Here is a 21,013-nt window from a genome sequence, read left to right as displayed (position 1 = left end):
CTGCCCCCCCCCCCCGCCCACAGTGTTTCTCTCTCTCTCTCTCTCTCTCTCTCTGTGTAAATCTCTTCCAATTACTTCTGGTTTTACTCCTGTTTTTCAAACTGAAGTTGCAGGATCTTTTCAGTCGCAGAATACAATACCGTTCAGAGCATGTCATTTCTTTTTCCCACATAAGTAAAAACAAAACAAATAAACAAACAAAAAACCTCCACTGACATGAATAAAGGTTTCAACTCTGCCGTCCAAATTGCAGGTACGGGGACCCAATCTGGATTGTGATCACAGCAGGGAGCAAAGAGTTAAAGCTTCATCTTCACCACACTAAGGTCCTAATCCAGATTGGGTCCCCTATGTTAATGAAAAGTAACAATTACAGCTGGATGCTGTGTATTAAAGGTAACATGTCATGCTGTTCTCAACATGTATTATTAGATCTTAGTCCATGCTGAGCTGAAGTTAGGACTCAATATGAAGGTCCCTGAAAATATTCTTACTGTGAGAAGCAGCACCTGTTTCATTGATAGTTGTCATGCAGTTGTTAATAGCAAAAATTCTCTGTTCGAAAATTAGAATAGAAGAATGCAATCCTAATTAAAATTTACATGAGCAGACCTGGGAATTCTAGATTTGCTGGCAAAGAACATAAATAGCCAAACCAGCCAGATAACATGTACCTGATGGTTTGATGAAACTTTCTGGTTTAACCTCACTTTTTGACTAAGCCAATGGAAGAGCTGGTGCTACTGCTCAGTCCCTCTTGCTGTAGCATGCAAGTCTTTCTCCTTCACCTGTCTCATCCAGCTCTCGGCTTTCATCTTGGCTACTTTGCTAATCCAAACTCACTCTTGTACTGCATACTTAATCATGAACCGGTTGTTCATTTGGAGGAGGGGGTGGTTACCGTTCTCCTGGACTATGAATTTTCTTTGACCTAAGGATGCAGTCTTATTGAATGTGCCCTCACTGCTTAGAAGCCTCTGAACTCAAAGGCTTCCAAGTTTCCTATGCCCTGCTGGGCTGAAGCAGCTTGTCTAACAAGGGCACTTTGGAAGCAGAAAGAAGGTGCCTGGAGGAAGCTTAGGATATATTGTATCCTGTCCTTTCTGGTCTCGTCCCGTTTTCCTCCTCCAAGGACACTTTTCTGCAGCTGATGAGGTTCTTTCCACTCCAGCTGCAATGGGGTGGGGGAGGGGGGTCAGGTCTCTGCCTCCCCCTTCTGAGGTTGGAATGCTGTCTCCAACCTTGGAAGGGTTTTTCCGAGCAATCCTATGGTCCATGGGACACTCTCCCAGGGCCCATAGGATTGCTCTCTAATTCTGTTAACTGGATTACTCTGCTGACTTCGTTATTCAAACCACGCAGTTTGCCCAGGCTCCAGTTGGACTCAGACACTTGTGACTTTTGGTATTTGTTAACATGTCCATTTAGACAGCAAATGATTACCAAAGAATCTAATGCCTACTGAGGGGGGGATCATGGGACTTGCCAAATGTAGCTGTTTCTTGAGGAGAAAGAGAAGGACAATGACATCCAAATGGATCTGTTTTATCAGTGTGTTTTCAGCTGTACAGATATGAAGCCTGGATCTGAACAACAGAAACCAAAAGATAAAATTGAGCCATTCGTGATAAACAAGTATACCCAGTTCTTAGGGAAGAGATCATAGTTGTAGAGGTGAAAGCCATGCTTTTGCATGCAGCGGGCTCTAGGTTGAAGTAATTGGGCATTCTTGTAGAGTAGAAATCGCAGCAAATGGAAGATGATAGTCCGAGCCAGTTTGAATGAATCAGTGAAAGAATAAGCAATCTCCTCTCTCACACACAACTGATGAAAGGTAGCTGTATAAATATAGACATCCTGGAAAATATTGCTTTGCATTTACAAGTCCTTTCTCTTCCAGTCCATTATTCACTACAGTAACATCGCTCAGGCAAATCAATAAGCTCTTTCATTCACCTAGCCCTACTCCTGTGTAAAGTAGCAGTCTGAACTGGTATTGATTTCTTCAGGGATAAAACAACCCGTGGAGCCGTCTCTGCTTCTTTACACCTCCCCCCTACATCCCTCGTAATTACAGTATTTTTCACCCAAAGCTGTAGTTTCTGCTTACCGCTAACTGTGGTATTTCTGGTGCAACTCGACTGTCACATTTATTCAGACTAATGATCTTGCCAGTACACACACTCTCTCATTCTGTAGTTAGCATTTTCCCCTTAACGTGAAAGGATGAATAGTCATTAAGCCAGCGTGCTTTCAGAGAGGGAGGAAGAGAGAGGCTGAATTGAAAAAGAAAACTAGCTATAGTGGAAAATTTAGAACTGCCACTATTTTAGAAGGCTTCCCAAGTACACCACATCTTCAGGCTGGAGTCCTTACAATAATTTAATAATTATTATAATGGCTTTAATTGGCCCTCTGCAACAGTCTATGTTGTAAGCCACATTACAATCTGGCCAGCTGCCATCCCATAAGAGTTCATTTATTTAGCCCTGCATGTGCCATATTTCCTATTTTTATGCATGTTCAACATCACAGTTTAGTAAAACCATTGTGTCAATGTAACAAGGGTGTGCTGAAGGCAATAATCTTAAAGTTCAGGATAACCCAGTCTAGAGTCTGAATCAACAAGTTGTTATTTTTAGCACTGGGGTAGCACTGTGAAAGGAAGTGTAGACCTGATAGATGGCACCAGAGCGAACTAAGATACCAAGTACTCTTTCTCCCCACATGTGACCAATACATCATTCGGCCATCTCAAGCGACTGTATTTCTGGACTCCTCTGGCTACTTGAAGAAAAGGAAACTATCACATACAATTTATAACTAAATCAGAATTAGAAATGATAATCCAGCTGCAATCTCAATCATGCTTATTTGAAAGTTGATATCAAATTCAATAGGATGAATGTCAGAGAAAATAAATCCAGGATGGTGCATTAATGTGAAATATACCAACATTTCTCATTCAGATACTGACATGTGGGCAACCTTTTGTCCTCAAAATGCACCATGGACCTTCTGTCTCTTACGGTTTTTTTTGTTTGTTTGTTTTTTGGTGCTGCCACTATAAACGTTGTGGACCCCAAACTGGTGTGCAGTATCTCGAGCTCACAGATTTCCTAAATGTGGGGAAGTTAGTACAAAAATATTGTTTGAACAGAAAGCTCAGTCACACTTCTATGCATTTTTACCCTTTGGCCATGAGTTATGAAATAACAGGGTTTCTTTAGCAAAAGGTGGGAGAGAGTGAGAGTTGAAGTAAATAATGTATAATAAAAATGGAACATTAAGACTGATGATTGCAGGCGATTAAGTCTGCTTCAACAGCTACTTTACTGGAGGGAAAAAGGTTCTCAGACCTGCAGTTGAAGCAGGCAAGTTCCTTGACTAGATATTGCCATAGGACTCCATTCTATCTTTCAGTCATTGGTGAGTTGTGGAAATGCTACAGGTTGTCAGGTAAAGGCCAGTTGGCCCAAGACATGTTGCTACCTGAGGCAAAGGATAAGACGGTGCCCCACCTCCATTCCATGTACAAAAGGCAACCAGATTGGCAGTTGAATCTCCACTGCATCTGGCACTTGACTTTCTACCACACCTGACCATATTATGGTAGCTGTATCGATTTTGGATTCTGGTTTACTTAGATACCAGTTAAACCAGATTCAGATATGGTAAACTGAGACAGAAATCACAAATGGGTTAGTTTAACAGTTTATTGATCACAAAAAGATTATATATGGATCTGTCTCCATATATAATCTTTTTGTGATCAATAAACTGTTAAACTAACCCATTTGTGATTTCTGTCTCAGTTTACCATATCTGAATCTGGTTTAACTGGTATCTAAGTAAACCAGAATCCAAAATCGATACAGCTACCATAATATGGTCAGGTGTGGTAGAAAGTCAAGTGCCAGATGCAGTGGAGATTCAACTGCCAATCTGGTTGCCTTTTGTACATGGAATGGAGGTGGGGCACCGTCTTGTCCTTTGCCTCAGGTAGCAACATGTCTTGGGCCAACTGGCCTTTACCTGACAACCTTTACACACTGGCCTTTATACACACACACACACACACACACACACACACACACACACAGAGAGAAAACTCACATCCAGAGTAGTCACCTGTTTGATTGATTTTCCAGACAGGGCCACCCAGAGGAATCTGAGTGCCTGGGGCAATGGATTTTTGGTCTGTCTGTCTGTCTGTCTGTCTGTCTGTCTGTCTCTCTCTCTCTCACACACACACACCTTGTCAGCAAATTGCCCCTCCCACCCTCAAGCGTCTCCAGGAAGGAGGGAGGGAACTCCTCTTTGCCCAGGCATATGGCAGCACATCTTAATTACCCACCTGTTTAGTTTTTAAACGGTTTTTAATGCTCTATGTGTGTACGTTCTGTGTTTTAGAATTTTAAATTTTGTGTACTCGTTTTTATCTTAATTTTAGAATTTCTGTAAACCGCCCAGAGAGCCCTGGCTATGGGGGCGGTATATAAGTGTAATAAATAAAATAAATAATAAACTATATAAGCTTGTGTTATGAGCAGACCAATTTGGTCTTGTACCAAGGGAAATATACATGCTATCGGCCTGGAGAACTTTTTGCCCTCTTGTGTTCTGTGGTGGCCCCAGAATACAATTGGGTATGGTAGAGGACTGCTCTTTTCAACTGAAGTGATGTGAGCTTTTTCTGCATATTTTTTCTCCTTCCACTTATCAACTTTGTGTAATCAGTAAACTGATAATCTGACACAGCTGTGACTTTGGCTTACTTTGGCAATCCATGAATCTGACATCAGTTTCCCTGAGGACCTTTTCTTCTGTCGCCCCTGGATTATGGAACGGCCTGCCGAAGGAGATTCGTAATATTAACTCTCTCTGTGATTTTAAGGCAGCTTTGAAGACTAGCCTTTTCCGGCAGGCCTATCCAGATCAATGTTAAATCATGAATTTTTAAAATGTATTGATTTCTGTTCTAATGTTGTTCCCCGCCTCGATCCAAAGGGAGAGGCGGGTAAGAAATAAATAAATATATTAGTAGTAGTAGTAGTAGTAGTAGTAGTAGTAGTAGTAGTTCCGGGGCATCCTGAAACGAGTGGAAATGCTCATTTCTGGATGGAGACAGGTCAATGAAGCTTGCATAAGGGAGCTTATTATTATTATTATTATTATTATTATTATTATTATTATTATTATTATTATTATTTGGTTTTACTGGGACCTGAAAGGGTCAGGACCCACAGTCTAAGACAGTAGCTTTGGAAGTGTAGAACAGGCCACCTGGCACACACAGCTCTGTCCTCCAACACCTCAATGCTGCTCCCCACCACCCAACATCTGCCACCTGAGGCAACCACTTCACTGTGCCTAAGGGAAGGGCTGGACCCGACATGGGGAAAGTGAGTCAGAAGGCCACAGATCTATGTTGCTTCTCCCTTCTCACAGTTTTCTCGTTTCCCCTCCCCCTCGTCAGTCCCAGTACTTTCTGTGCTCACTTCATTTCTCCTCACAAAAATGTCCCTAGCCTCTCCTTTCATCTGTCTCTTCCAATTTCTCTTCTTGCTCAAAAAGATTCCTTCTGCACAAATCCATCAAGGTATACTTAGGGCATAATCCTATGCCTGTCTGTCTGGGGAATGTGGATGTTGTAGGACTTTTTCTGTCCAAACATCCATAGGATCCATAGGTTAAATGGTTAATATTGTTTAATATTGAATCTGCAGGTGGTATTGTTATCCAGTGTAGACTGGTGGCTCAGATTTCTGACTGAATCCCAGAATGGATTCACAGTCCCACTGAAATCTCCAATAGCCTTTCAAAATGGTTTAGTTAAGCATCTACTCAGTGAAGGTGAATAGGTTGCAGTGCTGCTCCGATATGTGCCATCCCTACTTGAAATCCATGTATTGTGACTGGAACATTAGCAACTATTGGAGTAGACAATAGGCAATGTAATTCAACAAATCAACTAGACATGTATTCACATGGGATCTCCAGAGAAGACAAAAGCCATGAAATAAAATATGACAGATATGGAACCAGGTTTATGAGTGAACAGGAACTGAGGTCAGGAAGCACACATAGAAAGGTGTGCATGTGGGACATGTTGAGCCTGGGATAACTTAAAAAGTTAGTAGCTTTTCATTTTCAAAGCTACTAGCTTATCAAAATGATACCTTTGTGTGGCATCATTTACCCCCAGAGCCAAAACAGGGGCTTGTGCCTAATATGTTCATAAGCATGAACATATTTGCCTCCTGTGAAAAATGCCCTCCTTTCTGGTGATTTTGCAAGAGGAGAAGACAGTGAATAGAGGCAAACAAGTCCACACTCCCCAAGCCCTTTTAGAACGTGAGTAAGCTTCCTGCCCTTCCTCTGAATTGTCTTTGTGGTGTATTCATGTAGAGAAATCTGATTTGGTTCATGGCATCGTGACATAATCATGGCAACCATCTGTGATTGGCAGGACAATTTGTGGTAGTCCGCTGTGAATAGAAAAAAGCAAACTTGGTAACAGTAACATCTGCTAAGAGATCAGTTTATCTATTTATTTATTTATTTCATTTTTATACCACCCAATAGCCGAAGCTCTCTGGGCAGTTCACACTAAGCAGTTCATACTAAGAAGAATGTGATCATTCCCTTGAGGAAGAATTTTAGTTGAAAGTTGATGGGGTATTACTTTGAATTTAAAGAAATACTGTCTAGGATATGTAGCTTTTGTTCTTCATTGCCCTTCCTTTGTGCGTTTCTTTTCTCCCGCACTCCATTTCTCACACGTTTGATGTGTTGAACATAAAGTACAATCACTGCTGCTGCTTTTTTTGCCAGTGCTTTTCTGTTTACAATATAATTAATTGTAGAATCTTGCTTTTAATATTTTAAACCCCACATTTCTAGCATAAAAGTCCTCTTCTGACATAGCATATGGTGCTCATACAATGCAAGCACATAAAGGTGTAAATATTATATTGGATTTCATTATCCAGCTAACTTTTTCCAGGTTAGATCTCTGAGCAAGATAACCGTATTGTTGTCAGATCCTGTTGATACATTTATATGGACTAATTCTGATACAGTGTTCTTGCATGGTTATGCCAGCAAATAATCTCTCATTCTCTCATGCATGCCAACAGTATGCTGGTTGTTAGGTGTGCTGTTATTTATTTATTTGTTAATTTTGTATCCTGTAATTTTGTATTACTGTTAACTGCCTCGAGTGGTGCTAAAGGCAACTAACAGTAATAATACAAATATAAGAAAATACAGCAGAACATATATTACAAAGCACAAAAATAAGACAGGTAAAACATGAATAAACAACCAGTTTAAACCAATTAGAACATGTTTACAAGTCAGCTTATGAGCCAAAGTCCTGTTTACATAAATGTCTTCAACTACTGGTACAAAGTCATCAGATATGGGGCTAGCTGGGCCTCCCATCCCTTGGCAAGGAGTTAGAGTTAGGTCAATAATGTAGGACCCAAATATATCCTATGTTATTAATTACATGTTCATGTTGGACTAAACGTAGGTTGAGGCCCAATAGCATGGTTTCTCATGCCATGCTTCTGATAACAGTGACATTTTCTGGCCATGTGTTTTGGGCAGATTGCATGGATATCTTCACTGGTTTTCCTTGGCCCATTAGGTTCAATATGATTTGTCATCAACATGATCCATCTGAACAGCTGGGATGGAAGATGTAGGTGTAATCAATATCTGCACAAAGCCACAGAAACAACAGTAGGCTTGCCATATTACCAAGTTGGCTGGCTTTACCAGTATTCCAGCCATGATATCCAGTGCTCATTTACTTCATTAGCTGGCCTGGATTTCCACATTTCATTACAAAAGGGAAAAAAGAGCAAGTCTCTAGCCATGGTAGAACCCAAGATACAAGGCAAAGTGTACTCTGTCCAGTCATCTTGTTATAAAGCTGGCCTAAGTGAGCATTTGTAAAGAATATATTTGTATATCCTGCCATAAAGGTGCTTGACTCAGATGTCCCTGCCAATTCTCTGCATCTGACATATTGTTTGTTATTTCTCTGAACATGCATTAGAATAGCAATTTGAAATAAATGGTTATGTGGTTGTCTTTAGTTGGACTCTTACAGGGTAGATTAATGCATGGATCTCTATCTCTCAAGGGTTTACAGTGTTAACCATATAATATCTCTAGACACCTGCACTCTGAAAATGTGCCTCAGTGCTTGTGGGATCTCCTATGCATAGTACAAAGCTTCCACATACATAAACATAAGCAAGTTAAAAAGCTAAATCTCAAGTTACAAGACCTTATGTAGACTTTATCATATTTTATCAGATGACTGTTTCACATATTTTAAGTAGTATACATATCAGAGAGAAGAATCAATGGCATCCACAATCATCTTGGAGAATTAAACATGAAAACTGACAAAGAGGATATTTCTTCTACTAACTGATACCAGATTTATCTTACTTTAACTACCGTGGCTTTCCCCAAAGAATTCTGGGAATTGTAGTTTGGCGAGGTTCTGAAAACCCTTTTTTAAACATCTCTTGCAGAACTATACTCCCCCTTAACACTTGCAGAATCTTATTAACATCACCACTGCATGAAAAAATTGCATTATTCACTTAACATACCCCTTCAGGAAAATTGTAAATCAATAGATGAGTTAATAGTTGGAGAGACTCACAATATTCAAACTTTATGGTGATCACCCACTAGTTGGCAGTAATTAGCCCTTCAGAAAAAAAGATAAATGAATGTGATTTATCTCTAAGATATCTGATGTCAGTGTTGACCTATGACATCATTAGTGGAAACCTAAAAGATTTTGCAGATAACAACCAATAACTTGATAATAAAAGTAAACTGAACATTATTATTCTACTTTGACTCTGGAAGTGCTTGAAAAAATTCTTTGTTCATAAACAGATACATGGCACTTCAAAAGATCATATTCTCATATTATAGAGCTGCAGGCGAGAGAGAAAATACATGATCCCTGCTATTTACTGCAAGGGAATTGTGCGTTTAGGGAACACTTAAGGTTATGACATTTAGGTACTCAGGTCACATCCAAACTATTACCTCTCTCTGCTATTCTACATATGTTGCAGTCAGTGTCTGAAATTTGGTCAACATCAAACATTTGCATGTGAATGTTGACAACTCCCAGACAGTATTCTGTGTGTCCATATGAGAGTCATTGGTGAATGTTCGTAGTCACCTAAAAGACTTATGTGCAGGAAAAGAAGGGATTGAGTTAAATGGCCACCATTGCCATATCAATCTGCTATAGACACTCAGGCCAGAATTGGGTTCCTCCTGCTTCCATGTGGCCTTCCAGATGTTGCTGAACCACATCTCTTATCAGCTTTAGCTAGCATGGCCAATGGTCAGGGTTTATGGGAGTTGTGGTCAAACAACATCTGGAGAGCCATATGTTCCCCACCCCTGATGTAAGCTAATTTAGGACTTACTGTCTTGGGGATATATGAGGGAGAAAAATGAAACAAACTCATCAGCACTATCACCAGTTGCTTCCCCACCTGGGACTAGGGCCCTCCTTCCTTCAGATAGGCCCTTTAGAACCAAATGCCTTGTGACCACAAGAGGGAGTACATAGGAAGCTGCCTTATACTGAGTCAGACTATTGGTCCGTCTAGCCCAATATTGTCAACACTGACTGGCAGCAGCTCTCCAGGGAGGAGTTTTTTCCAGCCCTTCCTGGAGATGCAGGGGATCGAATGTTGGTACTTCTGCATGCAAAGTAGGTGCTTTACCACTGGGCTACGGCTCCTAACTTTCTCAGATGCCGGGGATCAAACTCGGGACCTCCTGCATGGAATGCAGTTGCTCTGATCCTGAGCCACAGCTGCTTATGTGGGCACTGTCACAATCTCTGTCTGCTGCAAGTGGTCCCCTCCCTTTCATATCAGGCTATTTACAGGCCGAATACATCCTTCTGAATGGGAGGGGAGGGAGCCCTGAGATTGGTTCTGGCTGGTTTATTCATTCCCTTCCCTTTCATTTATGGCCTCAAGACTGGGAGAGGGAGCTGAACAAAGACAAGAGCTTTATCTGAAGATTAGACAGATTCATGGAGGATAAAAGCTATCAATAGCTACTAGTCATGACAGCTATATATTGCTTCCAATATCAGAGGAAGTATGCCTCCATATACCAGTTGCTGGGGAATATGAGCAGGGATTACTATTGCATTCATGTCCCACTCGTGGGCTTCCCACAACCATTTAGTTCGCTACTGTGTAAATAGAATGGTGGACAAGGCAGGCTTTTGGTCTGACCCAGCATAGCTCTTGTGCTCATGTTATGGGGAAATAGGTAATAATGAAGACACAATAATGGAAATAATGTATCCTTTTTAATATTTGCTGTTTTCTTACTTAATCCAAATGTAATACGTAACCTATTGGGAATGGACACTGGGGAAATTGCTGTAAACCATATGAGACATGGCAAGGTATAAATATGTTTTTGTTTCATACCCATATGCACCACAAACACACACACACACACAGAGGGGAAAGTTAGTGACAATAATCTAGGATTGTCAGCATCATGTGTAAATATCAGCATTCACCAAATTCCCTGTATTTTACATTCACTGTAAAATATAAACTAGCTGAGAGAGCCAAATTCAAGGAGGCGAATAAAATCTATTTGCATATGCATATAAATTCAAATTTATGTAAATTATAAATGGTCTCACTGGCTCTGAAAGTAGCTGGAATGGTGGGGAGGAATAAAATAGGCCAGATAGCAGCCTAGGTCAGTGCAGCTGGATTCACTTTTGCATTTTGTTGTTTTTGTTTATTTGTGCGGACAGAACAACATTGTGGTCATAAAGTCAGTAGCTGTAATACTGTGAGTAAGATAAAAGTATGGAAGGATCCGCACAGACTCTACTAAAGGAAGCAGGCGAGTTTAGTGTGTTTGAGGACTTGATTTATTGAAATTTGACTACACTAAATAAAAGATTACCCAGCTCAGACTCTGATCCCCAAGATAGACTCTTAAAATGAACAGCAGTTACCCTGCATGTCACATAAATCCAACAGAAACTTAATATAGCATGTTAATAAAAGAACCACCAGGAGTTACCTTGAAAGCATTCTCTGTTTTGTCTTTCTGCAGCCCGTAGAGAGAAAAGGGACTTGAACGCCCTTTCCTTGCACACTAGTCTGCATGCTTACATCTTGACAACCAGCTTCATAATTTAAGTAGTACAGCTCTTTAATATCTCCATCATGTAATTTTCTTTTGGAGTCACGTTTTCAGATAAAGAAAAGTTTTCAGATAAAGAAAAAGGAATTGTTTTAGGCTGCAATCCTTTACCTCTTAAGTTTACTTCTGAGTAGGCTTATTTAGGATTGCAGTGTTAGGGATGAAAGAAATGCAGGGTTTTGTTTTCATGAAAGGCTACAATGCATGCTTATTATATACAATAAATTACAAGACCTGAAGTCACAGTCAAGGGAATTGGGACACTGCAGGACAAGGGAGCTCTTGCTTACCATCTGACATGTCCTCGCCCAGCATTGTTGCCTGGGATAACCTCCCTTGGGCTGTTTGAGAACGTGAGACAGCTCTGTTTGATTCTGGGGAAAGGCATTTATCTGTCAGGCCACAAATGGGACAGTGATAGCACTGTGGTCACTGTTTCCATTTGGTTCAACAATACTCATATCTCCTACTAGGTCCTGGGTGACATCACTTGAGATTGAATTCAAGGTCACCTCCCCTCTGGTTGGTTCCATGACCACAGGACACAGTCTAGGGCACAGACTGGTATAGACCTGAGACCCACCTTGGACTCCCAACCTGCAACATGGGACCCACTTTCACAACTGCCCAACGTGGCGGCAATAGCTTTGCTGTGACCCATCTGGACTGATCTCACAACCTACTTTTGGGTCATGACCACTGGTTGAAGACCACTGGTCTAGGGCACAATTGTTTAGGACATCGAGAAATGTGACCTCTTTGTTGCGACCGGAACATGCATTTAATTGAACTCACCCACTATTATGACACTTCCTCATTTGGGGGCCTCCCCGATTTCACTTTCCTTCTCAAGCTCACCCTGAGAGTTCTAAATCAATTTTGGAACCCTGTATTGTCACCCACAATGCTTCTGTAGAGGAGACAGCCACTTTTAGATTTTCTAGTCTGCTTGACGCTATGCCCTCTTTAAAGTACAGAGCAACACCTCCTCCATTACGCCTTTCGCTGTTGTTCCAATAGAATTTATATCCAGAGATGACCATTATTCCACTACTTCTCTCCATTCCACCAAGTTTTCGTAATGCCCACTATATCTAAGATTCTCCTTTAAAACCATACTTTAGCATAGAAATACCTATACACGGTGTCCCTCCCCAGTTGTCTCTGGCATGTGGATCTTCTGCTATTGCACTTAGAGCTCTTTGACTGGCTATCATTTTTCACCATATGTCCATGGCCTATTTTGTTCCCATTTCCATTTGGGCAATTGGAAACATTTTCATCTTCATCCCCTAGAGAAGATTCAACCCAAACTGAATGCTTCCCAGCTCTTGTCGGCTTTCCCCCAGGGTTAAGTTTAAAAGCTGCTCTGTAACCTTTTTTATGCTTTGTGCCAACAGTCTGGTTCTATTTTAGTTCAAATGGAGCCTGCCCCTCTTGTACGGTCCCAAAACGCAACCCAGTGCCTAACAAATCTGAAACCCTCCTCCTTATACCACAGGCTCATACATACATTGAGACTCTTCAGCTTTGCCTATCTAGCTGCCCTTGTGTGTGGAACAGGTAGAATATCAGGGAAAGCCACCTTGGTGGTTCTGGATTACAACCTTCTACCTAGCAACCTAAATTTGTCGTCGAGGACCTCACAACTACATTTCTGCATGTCATTAGTACCGATATGAACCATGGCAACTGACGCCACCCCATTCTTATGTACAAAGCTACCTAGACGGTGTGTGATATCTGCAACCTTCACACCAGGTAGATGATTTACAATGAGGTCTACACACCCATCACAAACCCAGATGTCTTTGTGTCTAATGATCAAATTTCCCACTGGGACTCAAAAAGATAACTATTGGAAGTGTGTCTTTCCTGGAGGGGAAATTAACCCTTTTTTGACTGCAGCAGGGAAGGAAATGATAAATTACCCTTCCACAATGGCTGTGATCCTAATAAGGCTCTCACACACACACCCCTCTGATGCTACTTGCATTTTTTTAAACCCGCATGCTAAGTGCAAAGATGCATTTCACTTTCTAGTGAGTTTGGCTCACTAGAAAGAGGACAATTCCCACCATGCTTTGCCTTTTGCTCAAAAGACTTCATTGCAAGAATTTGGTCCTCTGTTAGGTATACTTCTCACAACAAAACTACAATTTCTACCTATGAGCTCTTAGTGCTACAAAGTTTAAAGCTGAAATAGAGACCAAAAATGATTTTTTGAAAAAATAAATAAAAAAATCATTGTCAGTATTGGAAAAACGTAAAAGGTAATTGAAGTTTCAACAAAGCCTTAAGTCTAACTGTGCCCTAGTTTTTCTTCCCTAAAACTGGAATGATTAATTCCCATCACTATGAATAATTTGAGATCATTTAAATGCAAGGGTGTATCCAAGTGTTGAACTAATGGCACTGTAACCATTCCAGCAGTAAACACACAAGGAATTAGCAACAAACACTACTAGAACCTTTGAAAATACTTTTTTTTTTGTTTCATCAAAAGCCACTTGAGGCATCTTAAATTACTTTTTTCTCAAAGCAAGTTACTGACTGTGACACCAGCTGCTCAAGGCACAGATCAGCAGTGCCAGCAACTATTGTGGAGTCCAATTCAACAGCACCTTTTTCTACATTTACCCCAGTAAAGAAATGTGGTAGTGATAGTTGGAAGTCCCTCAGGTACTTTCCATGCAGCAGCGCCAACACCGTGAGCAAAATAGATCAAGGAGGAAGGGGAACAAATCCCTGCTTTGCACCACTCTCACTTTGAAGCTGGGAGAAAAGTCATTTTTCATTATTACAGGTACTAATCTCAGCAGATTTGCCTCATTATCAGAAGAAAATGTCCTTTCTTATTATCTGAAAGATCAGATAGGCAAGCATGAAAAGAACAACTTTCTAAAGAGATGGCCAGGCTCACAGCTTGTGAAGAAGCAGTCCTCCATTGCCAGTGTTTTGTTTGTCAGCCCCAAATATTTTCTTGGTCATTCCCAATCCTATTAAAATTCTGAATTAAAAGTCATTTCAGAAAGATGCTAAACGTTTTTGATTTAAAGTAAATCCCTGATCTCAAAAGTGTTTCTTTAAAAACAGTGGTGAGGGCTGTCATCTTTATAAGCATTTTTTTTCAGAACAGTTGTGTTAAGTCAATAATCAGCATAATCTAAAGTTTTGGCATTGTTTCCTTGCCCCCTTACCACATTGGACTACAAAGCCATGGTTTGTACATTCTGTCAGTCCACCATTACGCTAAATCTGCCATCTGAGTTTATTCAGATATGTACTTGTATCATGTGATCTCTCTCATCAATGAAGTACTCAATGCTGGGTTGCTCTCAGCCAAATGTGTGAACTGACTGTATGGAAAACTGAAGGGCACCATCCAGTCTACTGTGTACAGTGCCATTTCAGGGATCCATATAGAATAGATGTATGCAATGTGGTCTGTGAGCTACATGTGATCTGTAGATGCATCAACTGTAGCCTGTGGGTGTTCTCTTGCTCCTATGAAATAAGTCACTACCAAAATGACACTTTCCCCTGCCACAAAGCCTGTGGATCAGTTGTTTGACAGGCTAGTGCTAGAGAGGCCAGTGTACAGGGATTACTTTCCCCTCGTGCCATCCTTTCCATCACGACCACACTCTTCCACATCTGTCGCTTCCACCCTCCACTTGGCCCATATGTCAGCATGTGTAGAATCTGCTGAACACTGTCAGCTAAAAGCAGCTTTCTCTGAGGTACATGACTAAGCAATTTCAAAGAGTGAGCCACTCTCTGAATGCCGCGTATATTTCTGCTGTGGATGCACTCTCTCTAACATCTTCCTTCTTGGAAGAGAAAGCAGTGATGCATTCTCTTGAAGCTGACCAACATCAACATTGACGCCTATGCACAGGAAGCCACAGTTGTGAAAAGGTTTGTTTTGGCACCAACCAATGATCTGGAATAGTATTTAAAATCTTGTATTTAAGACAAGAGACACATTCCCAAATAGGTCTACAAAGTGCTCTCTTGTACTGTAATGTTTTGAGCATAAATAGCCATGTGTGAGGCACCATGCACTTGCCTCACAGACATATTGTGTTCACAGAGTCAGTCAATGGGGAATTACTGAGGAAACAGTATGGTGCCTCTTGGGAATGAGAAAGCACTGACCAAAACATTGACACTGGTGCTTATCTTACCAAATTTTGTGCCCAATCCTGCAAGGTTTAGCAGAGAGTTAGGACTGAAATGGAAATGCAATTACTTATCGGGCAACCAAACAACACTTGAAGGTTCCTTTCAAAGGATCTCCCATTCTTACACGAAGGTCCACACAACTTCAGAAGCCTCTTGGAACTAATCCTTGCTAGCCCCATAAAGTTTGAAATGATAGAGATCCTTAATTTTTACAGATTACAAGGTCTTCCACAAATATCTGTGGCTTTCCATTTACTATTTCTTTATTTCATTGTTTCTTGATTCCCTCATTTCAAGTTGTGTTTTTGACAGAGCTATGCCTGGAAATAGTACCAGTGTCCCACTCTGTTTCTAACAATTGTCAAATGTTTCACTTACTGAGTGACCAACACTGCAGTGTTTTCTGCCCAAAAACAATTTATTCAAACACAAGTGGACCAACTTAATTCAAGTGGTGCCTGATCCTAAGGATGCTCACATGGAAGTAAGTCCAAGTGATCTCCATGGGAACTTGATTCCAAGTAAGCTTGTCTCTGTTGGCACAAAGCAGAGCAAAATAATTTCCCCCATTGCAGGAGTTGCAGGGCATATTCTCTAGAAGACCACCAAAAAAAAAAAAAAGTGCTGAAGCATTGCATTATCCCTGGAAATCAGGAAGAAAGTCACTTTTCATGCTATTTGTCTCTAGAAGGGAAAAAAATGTGAATTGTGTTATGATTTTGTCAATATTACATAAAGCTTTCAAAATCTAAAATAAATTACTTTATTATCTTAAGGCTCCTATTGATTTTTCTAATGATCTCAAATGGAACACATTCCATTTCCAACTCCCTGGCAAATTGCTTGCTCCCTGGAGAATTCCTATTGGATTTCTATTAAAGGGAAGGTTAAAACCAGTCCCCGGAAATCTAGGGGAAAAGGGGGGTGGGGGAATAAGGCTTTTGCATGGGTTGAGCTCTGGGTAAATGGGTATTTAACCTCTGACCAATGATGGCAAGGCTCTTTCAGTTCTATTAGGCCAACAGCAAGCTACTATAATTAAATAAAAAAAACTGTTTAGAGCCCTGCTGAATATGTCCTGGGAATTAAAGCATATGGCAAGGATTGGGGGGAAGAAGACTTTCCATATGCTAATGACCCTTGATGTCTGAAATAAATTAGATCCATTAGAGTTTATGCTCAATAAAAGAAAGACTTTAAGCACTCCAAAGTTAGTGACTCGAGACCGATTTTTGGCTCTGAAATTCAATCTGCCTACTTATTAATTCTTAGTGAGACTCCTGAGCAGACAGGAGATGCAAAATTATAATAGTGTGCTGAATCAGAATTTTAAAGTACTGTGGGTTTCCTTTCCTTTTCCTTTTTTTTCTTTTTAAATTAAACCATTCTTCATGTGTGCCTTTTTTTTAAAGCTCCCTTCGTTAATTTGATTTTGTTCCCATCTTTTTTTTCTTTTAAAGGTTTCATTTACCCTATTTCAACTGAACAGAGAACACAGAATGAATATGGATTTTCTTGTAAGTGTTGTTTGATATTATGTTCTTGGATACTAATTTCCTGATCCAAGATTTACTTTCAGCCTAGTTGTATGTGCAACAGAAAAGAGAGGTTCTACATCCAGAGAGAGTTATACTTCGCTTGCTTTAAAGAGGTTCACTGGCTGCTATGTTAGCAAAACCAGTGTAGGTAATTGCATGGCAGACAAGAGGGCCAGGAAAGCATGTCGAGGCAAGAAATGTAGAAGGGAAAATGTATTCAGATCCCAGCAAAAATGGAAGGCATAAAATGATTGCAAACATTTGATTTTGATTAAGGAGGAGAAAATAGCAAGATGGAATGGCTCCCTGGCTGATGTTGCTTCTACTCTTGTCTGAGCAGGCTGCTGACAGATGGAATAAAATAAATAGCAGCATTTTCAAAATGGAACCTTTTAAGTTCCATTAGCACAGAGTAAATTGAACTTGATCATTCCCTCTTGGACATCTCTCAGTTTTCACCTGAGTTAGTGGGAGTCAGCTGGGGATTTAAAGAAAGCAGAGAACAAAATATATGTTTTTAAAATATGCTTTTTAATGTTCTCTGTACACAGAAAGAATGAAAAGTGGCATGCTAAAAAAAAGATATTGATACATTTACATTGAGCAATTTCAGTCTGCTTAAAAATAATAATGATAGGATTCCTTTTCCCTACACCAAAAGTCTGCATTAAATTTCTGTCACGTATTGAAGCCTTTTGGAAAGATATCTGAAGGGGGAAGGAAGCAAAGAATGGCATTAAGTATTACACTGGGATTAGTGAAGGAGATGTGTTACAAGCAGATAGCAGAAAGTCTCACAAGCTGGCCTGGTTCCCACAGGAGAACTACAGAAAATCCTGGCTTGCTTTTAGGGATTTTGTAGTACTCTATACTGCATTCTGAGAATGGGTATAACTAAGCGAGTGAGCTGAGGAATATCAAGTTCAAATCTCAGCTTAGCCATGAATTTGCTTTCTCTCCACTTCAATCCCACTCCGTCTGTGATATGGAGGTAGTAGTAGCAGCCTACCTTGCGAAGTTGTTGCAAGGCTTAATGTGAAGCACTTTGAACATTCAAAATGAGCTCTACACATGGTCCATTCCTTTGTTTGTTTAGTGAATTTCTACCCTGCCCTTCAGTAAAAGAAAAAGCCTCAGGGTGGCTTACGGTCTAATTAAACAACGACAACAGCAAACGTGAGAAAACCACAATTACAAAATTTAAACAGCAGAACAACAAAACAGCATCAAAGAACACATATGCAAAAAAAAAAAAGCGCCACCAACCCAGAACCAAATAAATTTGGGGGAAATAGAAAGGTGTGGGAGATTGTGCAGGGATGGAGATCCAGCTGAGCTTGCTCTGATGTTGCTCCACCTGAAGATGGAACAACAAAATTCCAGAAATGGATGGGGCAGGAAACCAGGGCTGTGTGGTGAGTCCAAGCTGCAGAGGTGGCTGTATTAACAGTGTGGGAAGAGATAGAGAGGAGGAAGGCAGGGGAGTGTGAGAGCAGGCAGTCCAAATGGGGGAGACTGATAAGGACCAAGCTAAGCTTTGTTTTCCTGGGGATTGGTGAGTCTTATAGCGCTGGGAGACAGATTTCTTGAACCAGAAAGGAGGTATAGTAAAAGCTGTGATGAGCTAGACCTCCCTAGCCCAAGGTGGAAGCTGGGAGATATGTAGCTCTCTGAAGGATTGCAGAGATGCTATATTGAAGTCTTATGGAGTTTGCCTGGTGCTGAAAAGACATTAAATTGGGAGAGTATTCCAAAGCTGGGGCACATTCACCAAAAAAGGCCCTCTCACCATTCACCAGGTTGGGTACCTGGGGAAGAGCCCTCAACAGTGATCTTAATGAATGGGCAGGTAGATGTGAGAAAAGGCAATCCACCAAAGTGTTGCTTTGCTGTGTGAATATAGTCCTTGTTTCATCCTCCATCCCAGGACAAGTACAGGAACCTATTCAAGGCATGTTGACATTTCACTTCGTTCTGCCATTGTTGTTCTTGTTGTTCTTGTTCTTAAATGTAGTCTTAGACAGGGGGTTGTTCCTGTCAGCCCAGGATTGAAGCTGCAGGAACCTAACTTATGTGGGCCTTTCCTATTTCCTTCGGCAGCTATTGTTCGCAGCCTTTTCCAACCTAATTGCAGCATGGGAGGTGATGGGAAGGGTTGGGCTCCCATCCTCCCAAAATTGTCCCCTTGCGCTGCAATTAAGCTTGAAAAAATGTTTTCCATTGGAGTCAGTGGGTTTGTAAGAAAGGTACCACACTGTTGAGCAGCAATGCTACCAATGAATGTACTCAAATCTAGGGGAATGCCCATGAAGTTCGTATGCTGATAAGTTTTCCTTTTCATTTCACTGGAGGAGGTGGTTCTACAAGAGCTTATCTCAATGTGTAGAACTATCCCATTTGTTGCAGACAATGAAACTATGTACGTGTATGCAGGAGAATTTTGTTTACATATGTGAATATCTAGATGGAAGCTTTGGAAATTATCATAGTAATAAACTCTAAGTCCCTTTCATATCATGGAACTTTTGTCCGTTTAGAATGTTTCTTAAGAATTATACACATTAAATACTATTTTCAAGAGAAGCCATTGTTTTCCATAGCTTGTTTTTAGTATAAGGTTGTTATTGTTTTAAACAAGTAAAGCATTCAATGTAGGAGAACATGTAAACAAGAAGGTCTATTTTATGATCAGATGCCCTGCTGAATTAGCTTTGTTCATTTCACTGTGAACAGCTGTAGTTAATACTTCTTTTGACTCCATTTGTTTTGTTCATCTGGTTCTAAACAGTACGTTATTCTGCCCATTTTAAAAAAAGACAGATATATAGATAAAGCAAGGAGAGACTTTTTTATGCTGTAAGCCATCTTAGGAAGACTATGGTCTTGAAAGGCAGCTAAGAAACGGATTACATAAATAAGTTAAATGAAATAAATCAAATATTTTTCTTACTGAAAGGCAGCGTTGTAGAGCTTTTGAACTTGATTTTAAATTAACCAATAAAACCAGTAGTAACCACCTGTAGGGGATGCTAGCAATGTAGATGTATGCTTCTGAAAGTTCCTGAGATTCTAATATGTGTCCCCAACCCAATCCCCTTTTTTCCAGCTGCTCCTGATTCAGACGATGTCGCTCTCTACGTTGGAATTGTGATAGCCGTGATTGTGTGCCTGGCTATTTCGGTGATTGTTGCTTTGTTCATCTACCGGAAGAACCACCGGGACTTTGAGTCAGATATTATAGACTCCTCTGCTCTAAATGGTGGATTTCAGCCTGTTAATATCAAAGCTGCAAGGCAAGGTTAGTTTCCACTCAGCATTGACCAAATTTAGGTAGACGCCATAAGGAAACAGTTCCCAGGGCCATATGGATCATATTTGCTGAAAGGGGCCTAGAGCTCTATAATGAATAAATAATGCATATTCTTTTCTTTTTTTCTGGGAACAAGCATTAAAACTCAGGTAGTGGCATTTGAAAGTTATGGACAAGCAATGAATCAAAAGGATAAAGAAAGAGATATGGAAAAACGTGTCTTTGCACTGACTGATGTCAGTTTACCCTCTCCTTACTCATCCTTCCAACTCCTTTTTCAAATCCAGGAGTTTCTCTTCCTTCCTGGCCAAGCTAGATTCTGTGTTCTGCACAGGCTTTGGAAATAAAATCATTTGGAGGGCAAAATCCAGCATCCCTAATTCCTTTCCCCCTTTTCTGCTTGGCCTTACAGCTCTACTATGGTTTCTATTCTGTTGTCTCTAACCTGCCTTTTTAATAGCCTTAGTTTAATTTCCAAAGAGCCATGTCAGCCACCTGTGACTGACCAGGGTTCAAAGGGTTTTCTGAGAGGAGAAGAATCCATGTTCAATATCATTCCCTTTAATCCTCAATTTGATTTAATTTGGTATGCTGCAATGTAGCTCAGATGCCACTGCAGAAGAAAAGATGGAAGGACACAAGAGGAGACCTCAAAGGAGCTCAGAGGGTGGTTTATTGGTCTGATGAGTTATTGTTTTTGTTATATTTATTTGTGTCCTGCCTTTTG

At 40.5% G+C, this 21,013-nt stretch overlaps 1 protein-coding gene across 2 annotated transcripts in view; it reads left to right on the top strand.

Moving 5' to 3' along the window:
• Positions 1–21,013, top strand: part of UNC5C (unc-5 netrin receptor C) — a 382,711-nt gene that overhangs the window by 319,344 nt on the left and 42,354 nt on the right. Inside the window, exons 8-9 of one of the 2 annotated variants that reach the window (XM_063136049.1) lie at positions 16,899–16,955; positions 20,083–20,274. In XM_063136049.1, coding sequence (XP_062992119.1) covers positions 16,899–16,955; positions 20,083–20,274 — 249 coding nt within the window. The remainder of the gene's footprint in view (positions 1–16,898; positions 16,956–20,082; positions 20,275–21,013) is intronic. The other variant, XM_063136050.1, reaches the window with a different exon arrangement.

This window comes from Elgaria multicarinata, chromosome 10 (assembly GCF_023053635.1).
Source record: "Elgaria multicarinata webbii isolate HBS135686 ecotype San Diego chromosome 10, rElgMul1.1.pri, whole genome shotgun sequence".
Taxonomy (NCBI): Eukaryota; Metazoa; Chordata; class Lepidosauria; order Squamata; family Anguidae; genus Elgaria; species Elgaria multicarinata.
The sequence above is the reverse complement of the archived record's forward strand: the minus strand, read 5'-3'. Positions and strand labels throughout refer to the sequence as shown.